At 38.3% G+C, this 8,647-nt stretch overlaps 1 protein-coding gene across 1 annotated transcript in view; it reads right to left on the reverse strand.

Moving 5' to 3' along the window:
• Positions 1 to 8,647, reverse strand: part of LOC106868560 (moesin) — a 123,093-nt gene that overhangs the window by 40,611 nt on the left and 73,835 nt on the right. The window contains exon 4 of the mRNA XM_052977140.1: positions 8,345 to 8,428. Coding sequence (XP_052833100.1) covers positions 8,345 to 8,428 — 84 coding nt within the window. The remainder of the gene's footprint in view (positions 1 to 8,344; positions 8,429 to 8,647) is intronic.

The following is an 8,647-nucleotide window of genomic DNA, read 5'->3' on the forward strand; positions in this document are numbered from 1 at the left end:
GTTAGGGTTAGGGCAAATGTTGTACACATACAGTTCAGGCAGACGTTAACGAAATTATATTAAAAATAGAACGAAGGAAAACGAACACACGTGTGTTGCCTCTCTGCAAAATGTCAGAAGTAATTGAGATTAAATACGCTTTACACCGCTTAAACTGCCAAAGGAGTAACTATAAACAGCTGAATACTTGTCAGTGATTGGTTGAAATTATCGAAATAAGACAATTTTTTACATGAAATAACTTTGAATACAAAATATTTTTTCTGTTCTATAACACAAAATAGATAAGTATACGAAGTTTGAAAGTCTTTCGGTACCAAAAACACTACATAAAACATAAATGAAAACTGGTGCCCCCGTTTTGAACTAGATCCGTTAAAATATTTTGTATATTGTAGAAGCATGACTGATGTATTGCATAAACTTTTCTGAAGCAGTTTTTTTCATGGCCCCTGAAAAATAACCATAGATCTTCAGTTTACTATATTGCATCTGTGGACCCCAAAAATCTTATATGGACCCTAAGGGTCCATATAGACCCCAACTGAGAACCTCTGCTCTAGAACACCACCTCCATTTTGTCTACTGGGGCCATAAGAAATGTCTCTACATTGTGAGGCAAGATTTTTCAAAATTAACTCAAAACCGTTTTAAGAATGATTTTTTTTTTTTTGCACTGCGTATTTCATGTTTTTTCTTCTGTTTATTTGCAGATAAATGTCCTTAGTGAATAGGTCGAAGGTAGAGATCACACAGCTTTGCAAGAGAAGAGTCAAAAACAGCCAATGGAAACAACCAAAACGGAGAAACAAGATTCATTTAATGTTACAAAATTAGTATGAAAGACATTTTCATCAGCAACCAAGCTAGGAGGTTAGTAGTCACCACTGTACAACCACCACGACTAGTAGCAGTAGTAGTAGTGGTGGTGGTGGTGGTGACAACAGTATTGTTTTTAACACTACAAACTGACCTTTTATCTTGCTTTTACACAGCTTCCTGAAATACTCAAGTGTTTAGGATGTGCTGTGGTTCTTCAGTTTAAAACAAGGAAAGAACTTAATAATTATCACAAAGCTGCGAAACCACTCATACAGTGTGTGTGAGAGAGAGAGAGAGAGAGAAAGAGAGAGAAAGAGAGAGAGAGAGAGAGAGAGAGGGCAAGTGTGTGTGTGTGTGTGTGTGTGTGTAACAAAGACTGAGTAAGAGTGAGAGAGCAAGAGTGAGTGAGTGCATAAGCTAGGGTGTGTGTAAATTTATAGGCAAAAACACAAAGTGAGTGAGTATGAATATACACAAAACCTTAGTGTGTATTTGTATATCTAAATTACAAACGAAAAATTTCTCGAGTATACTATAAAAAAAACAAAAAGTATAATAAAAAAAACATTGCCCTATGTTTTCACAAGAGTGCTACAAGACATGTTAGTAGACGATTGTTTATTGGTATAGCCTTAGTATATTTTGGAAGCTTGTAGATACTAGGATCATAACATACATAACTAGATATAACACACACAGAACGACTAACGTATGTACACATACCAATTCTTCATGCAGACAGAAGGGGGGGGGGCAAAAACTAAATTTTTTTCTTATGTGCCTTTTTAGTTTTTGGTACTTGGCATTCATAGGGGGGTGGAATTCATTTTATTTCCTGTCTCCCAACACTAAACAGACCCAGACCACTACATTAAGCGGTTCTCTGGTTTTTGTTATCTTTCTTCCATTTGGCATAATAATGGTTTGGTGAAAAGTAAAAAAAAAAGGCACAGATGGTTCAGAGTGTGAAGACTTCTTGTAGGACAAACAGCAGACTGTCTCTTCTTAAACAGTGCTGTATCTGTGACCAAAATGTGGTAAGATGGTCCTGGCCCACTCCACAGAACAGAACTTCCTGATTAACTCTTTAATACCTAGCAAACAAATCTATGTCTATGGGATGGTCATAAGCAGACAGGTTTTAGACAAACACAAACAGTCTGAGGCAAAAGCAATGGCAGAATGGTAGCTAACCTGTTATTGTTGGGGAAGTTTGTGGATCCTCCCTACATCATTATTATTCAATGACCATTTTCCATGCTAGCAAGAGTGAGACGGTTTGACTGGAACTAGCAAGCCGGAGAGTTACACCAAGCTCCAGTCTGTTCTAACTTGGTTTCTATGGCTGGATGCCTTTCTTAACACTAACCGCTCCAGAGTATACTGGGTACCTTTGTATCACTGGCACAGGTGCATTTTACGTGTCACCAGCATGGAAGCATTTTACATGTCACAGGCACCGACTACAACTACAATTTCAGTTAGTTTGATGTGTCTTCTAAAGCAAATCACCAAAGGTCTCAGTCACTTGTCGTTACCTCCATGAGGCTCAACATCCAAAGATCATCATACTTCACCACCACATCCCATGTCTTCCTGGGTCTACCTCTTCCACAGGTTCCCTTCAGAGATCAGCACTTCTTTACACAGCTGTCCTCATCCAAAATCTGAGGTATCACCATAAGGTTCAGAATGACTCATGTTGCACACTGTCTGGTCACTTCAATCCTGGAGTCAGTGGGTGTAGGACCAGTCCATGAAGCTGACAAACCAGATATAAATTAGATTTTGACTAAATGTGGAGGTGAGACACCCTATAACAACTATCCAGTCTCTTATTTCAGACATTGTATATCTAGCACTGTTACATCCTTCCCTTTTAAGATGATAAAATATTGATATAATGTTTGACTGCTATTTCGAGCAACTGCAGAAGCTCTGTAGCAGTGTTTCTCAACCATGTTTTACTTACGGATCCCTTTGATTCCTATTTTACACAGATGGACCCTTCTAACCATTTGAGGTTTTAAAAAAATTAGGTTTTTAATAATCAAATATTATAAGGAATTGTATTAAAAAAATTGCTAAAATATGGTGAGTTTTGTAAAAGTATAACCAATTTATTACACTGATGTTATCCAAGGGAAAGGCAAAGGGGCCGATACAGCTTGGCACCAGTGGTGTTGCAACTCATTTCTACATCTGAGTGAACTGGAGCAACATGAAATAAAGTATCTTGCTCAAGAATACAACACACAGCCTGGTCTGGGAATCGAACTTACTACCTCAGGATTGTGAGCCTGATACTGTAACCAATGAGCCATGTACCTTCATATCACCACAATATTACAACAATTCGAGATTAAGATAGCAAATGGAAGAATAAATATTGGGGTTGCTATGATCAGCTAATATCTATCAAAGCATTGCCCCAGTATGGTCGCAGTTCAAGGACTGAAACCAGTAAAAATAAACAAATAAATAATTGTTAACTGGCAGAGATATCAAAAATGCCTTAACATATCTCTGGTATTGCAAGTACTGCTGCCACACATTGCCCTTTCTTCCTCTCCATCAGAGACAACTGGATGGCAACGCTGGCAACTGGTAGGCGTATAAAAATTAATAATATTCAGTACCATGCTGCCTTGCATGCAGCTACAGACTCAAGCCTTGTGGCTCAAATTAAAGTGAGAGAGAGAGAGAGAAAATGTGAGTGTGTGTAGCAATCATTTCTTATCTCCAAACTCCATATGATCATCATTTAACATCGATTTTTACATAGTATAAGGTCAAACAATTTGTCAAAGCAAATTTTCTATGGCCGGATGCCCTTCCTGTCACCAAACCTTACCAGTTTCCCAGTTAGGTAATATTTCCCCCATGACCAGACATGTTTTTTCTATGGAAGACTGGAAACATTTCTTGCATGACAGCAGCAATGCTTATTTTAAACCATCGCATCACAAGGGTATACACACACACACACACACACATGAAGAGGCTTCTTTCAGTTTCTGTCTACCAAATCCATTCACATGCCTTTAATTGGCCAGAGGTTCAGATGCCAATCAGTGAGACTGAATCCCAGGCTATGTTTGGATGCAAGCTTCTGAACCACACGGCCCTGCCTGTGTCTACATTATAAAACTACTGAGTCCATTGCCTCACCCACACCAAACAACAATCAACTGCAAGGACCAAAGTGTTTCAATATTTGGCTAACTTGGCGGTTTTAAATTTTTCAGTGACAGCAGGGTTGGGGATTTTTGCAAATGTTGTTTAAAAATTTTCTGAGTGAAAAAGCCAGTCCTATAATGAATCTGCTCCCTTTCTTCATGATGAATGTTAACAAGGTTAGTAGGATTCTTGTGATACCATGGCTTTCAGAACCGGCTGACCAACACCAACACAGTCCAATGTGATACTGACTTTCAGGAATTTAAGAGTTACTACAGAGAAATAAGTCCTGCGACATTGCAAATACCTTGATTTACAAAAGAGATGAACAAATGTATCCAACAATACATTCATTGACGACACTAAGCAGTTGCATGTAAAGAGGACTAATTATCTGGAAGGAAAGTCTCCTTCAAATCTCAGCCAATCGTTTTAGAAAAGAAAAAGATCATGGTCTGAACAGATCTGATCACTTTCACCATAAGTCTCTTTTTCCATTTCTGACTCAGGGTTAAACAACAGCAACAGGATTAAGGTTCAACATACTGGGATGGGAATGGTAAAGAATAACATTAGCAGAGTGTATGTGAACCACACCTGGTCTGCTTTCCATGAGGCCATGTATGTATGTGTATATATATATATATATATATATATATAGCACTATACATGTGTATGTGTCTATCTAAATATATATATACACACACAATCTCCTGTTGCATAATTGATTCGGTAGGCAAGCAGTCAGTATTGTACTGGGCAAGACAACAAAAGGACCAGCCTGCTCCTGCCAACAATGTGACCAGCTGGATTCTTGTTTTATTGTCCACGTAGGCCTGCTGTATTGTTACATGTCACAACCAATAAACAAGTGAATGAGGACTGCAACCGATGAAATGACTGCAGAGAGTGAGAGGAAGAAAGAGTGTAAAGGAACAGTGAGGGGTGGGGCGCAAGAGGAAACTTGCGTAACCAGACATTTGTGGAGAGGAAACTTGTGTAAGCAGACTTTGCCAAAAGTTATGCAAAACATGCATACGACTCATACATAGTTGAGGTGTAAACATGTACGATTCTGCGTTTGTGTAAATCAGCCTAAGTTGTTATGTAATTCTATGTCAGTTCCAATCAAACCATGACCATCTCCATGTATTCTTTAAGAGTAGTTCCCTCTTCCTTAATTTTATCATTTTTTTCATTAAGGCAGTAGAAAGATTTGACTGCTATTTCTACAAGATCAAGTAGAGATTATATATATATATATATATATATATGTATATATAATGCACTGTTCTGTGATGGTAAGATCAAAAAAAAAAGTACTCCATCTGGTGAGAAATAAATATTATTTAATAGACATAATACATGTTTTTATGTGCTAATAGTCTTATATGTTGATAAATACCTCAGACATATTCATCAGGCACAAACCACATATCATAAAGAACTAGAAATTGAATGAGAGAGAGAGACAGACAGAGATAGGCTCTCTGACTTACAGTTTATGTCCTGATCTTAAGTGGTTTGGGCCATTTTGAAAACCCAATGTCAAACCAGCTCTAAAAATGATTTCTTGGAGAGGTCCCAAGCAAGAAATTTAGGTAGAGGGAGCAGTCAGTTACATTGATGTAACCCTAGTCAGAACTGGAAAAAGGGTTGTACACATTTTGAATATTTAAAATTTAATGTTCAACATTGGAGGGAGAAAGAAAAGCTTTATGGATGCAGAAACTATCCAATGTGTCCAGCCACTTTCTTAAAATCAGAGGTGTGATCGAGATCTGGATGTTATTTCTAGCAGGTTGAGCAATAAGCCTCCCTCTTTGATTACGGTGAAGTTACTGGTGCATTAGAACATCAGACCCAAGAATTAATATAAAACTAATTAATGAAAGACTCCCTCCTCACTGCATTTTTAATTAAAATTTCAATCAAAATTAAAAATTGAATTTTGATTAAAAATTTCATTTTCTCTCCGACTGAATTCTATTTCAATTTTTTAGTGACGCTGTCATGGTTGGAGTATTCAGCTCTCAACTCTTACAAGCACAAATTTGATTTCCAGCAAAACATTGTGTCCTTGAGCAAGGCACTTTATTTCACGTTGCTCCAGTCCACTCAGCTGGCAAAAATGAGTAGTACCTGAATTTCAAGTGGCCAACCTTATCACATTCTGTGTCATACAGAATCTCCTTTAGAACAATGTTAAGGGTACACGTGTCTGTGGAGTGCTCAGCCACTTGCACATTAATTTCACAAGCAGGCTGCTCTTTTGATCGGATCAATTGGAACCCTCATCATTGGAGCCATTCGAGTGCCAGTTAAATTTCAATTCTTATTTTCTTTAACCCTTTAGCATTCAGATTATTTTATCAAGAGTATTGCTTATTTATTTACATTACGGAAATGTACTTGCATAGCAAGTGACCTGATCTAAGATCGTGTGCTGGAACGAAAACAATTGCAGCATGGAAGATGTTTATAAGCCATTTAAGAAACACACAAAAACCGTTAGATTCACTTCAACATTTAAATTTGATTTGCCAAAATATTTTCGTCACTTTGAGACCAAAACTTGTTCACTGAGAAAATTCCGTGCCTTGCTGAATCTCCGAGAACATCAAAGGTATGCGTGTCTGTGGAGTGCTCAGCCACTTGCACGTTTATTTCACAAGCAGGCTGTTCTGTTGATTGGATGAACTGGAATTCTCATTGTCATAACCAATGGAGTGCCAGTACTATAGGCACAAGGCCTGAAGCGTTTTTTCAGCCAACAATTCTGCCAGCTCACTGCCTTAATAATGATGATGATGATGATGATTTGCAGTGTTTCCATATAAGAAGAAAACATGTGACTGACTCGTATATCAACTGATGACATTTCTAGTCCAGGTGTGTTTGGTCAAATAACAGCCAACATTCAAACCACCGACCAATTCTGCCTAGATACTGACTTAGGGAGGGGGGGGAGATAGAGAGAGGGAGAGAGATAGTGAGGGAGAGAGAGAGAGATAGAGAGGGAGAGAGACAGACAGACAGATAGATAGATAGAGAGAGAGATGGTCGGCTGAAATGGCTGAAGAAACAAGTGTCAACACAGCAACAGCAAAAGCAAATGACATGCATGTTTCTCTCCTCCCACCACCACAATTTAAAGAGAGAGATAAAAAGAGAGTAGCTAATGTTTAGGGCAAGATACTCTTGTCTAAGTGATTATGGAGTGTGCACGATACCTCTCCATGCAAGGGGGAGGAGTCAACAAAAATAGTAAAATTTTAGCCCCAGGTCGACCATTCTTCAGCAGACCTGACATCTACCCATGGCCATCACAAAGTGTTTCAAAACTGAAGTCCTTCCTTGACTTACCAAGGGTGTAATTTCAGATTATGCCTGTGCAGGACTACATCATCTGTGCTATTTGCAGGCGAGTTGGTTGTTATTTCTAGCAGGTCCAGGCCACCACTCAGTAACAGTAATGAAACTATGACATTTCCGCAATGACATGTTGTTTGAAACAAAAATCTCTCTGCAGCATCCTGTTTCTGTACTTCATGCCTCGTAGCATTATCTGTATGTATTCTGGTTTTTTAGATTAGATACAATGAATACTGCAAATTCTAATAGTTAAAAGTTTGGCTACAAGAAGGGTGTGTGAGTCTCTAACCCATGCCAGCATGGAAAACCAGATGTGGAAACAAAGACAACTCACTATCTTTGTTTTGCTTTTCAACCAATTTCCAAGAACACCGAAAATCTCATGAGAACTAAGGGTTTTCATTTCCATTATATGATAACCAGCTATCATTTTACACATGCAACAGATATCAACCAGATAACAGCATATAGTGGCAAGGACAACCAGTAATGACAGAGCTACCGTTGGCTTGTGTGACAAGTAGCATGTTTAATTCTTGTGTACCAGTCACTATTTCATACTTTATTATAACTGAAAAAACTGAGGTACGACTTACTGATAAGAAAAAGCTAAAACTGAAGGGCTGAAAGTTTTGTACAAAGATTTAACACTACATTAGGGATGTGACGAACAAATAAATACAGTACATATTAACATAGCTACCAATGGCTTTTGTGCTAACTACCGATTGACATGGCTACCATTGGCTGGTGCAACAACTACCTTCAACACAGCTACTATTGACTTGCATGACAATTATTGCCATATCCATTTCTTATGTGATAATCGTGGTCCCTGACATCAAGTTCAACCCCAATTGTAGATGTAAAAAACTGAAAAAGGAGCCACCATTCATAAAGGGGGGGGGGGAAGCACCCACAATAAGAAACAAATAGAAAAAATAAGAGAAGCTGCATATAGACTTACCTGATCAAAAAGTTGTTTGCCTGTGGTGCTGGGCTGGATGGCAAATTCCAGCTCCGCATCCATGGTTTGGACGCGTACATTTACCTGAAGACAAAAAATATAATGGGTTAAAAAATTGTTAATGAGAAAAATTAAAAGACAGAACAACAAAGTTAGCATCTATTAAAATATATTACATTTTATTAGTGGAGGTGCAATGGCCCAGTGGTTAGGGCAGCAGACTCGCGGTTTCGATTCCCAGACCTGGCATTGTGAGTGTTTATTGAGAGAAAACACCTAAAGTTCCACAAGGCTCTATAGTTC

Source organism: Octopus bimaculoides, chromosome 27 (genome assembly GCF_001194135.2).
Source record: "Octopus bimaculoides isolate UCB-OBI-ISO-001 chromosome 27, ASM119413v2, whole genome shotgun sequence".
Lineage (NCBI taxonomy): Eukaryota > Metazoa > Mollusca > Cephalopoda > Octopoda > Octopodidae > Octopus > Octopus bimaculoides.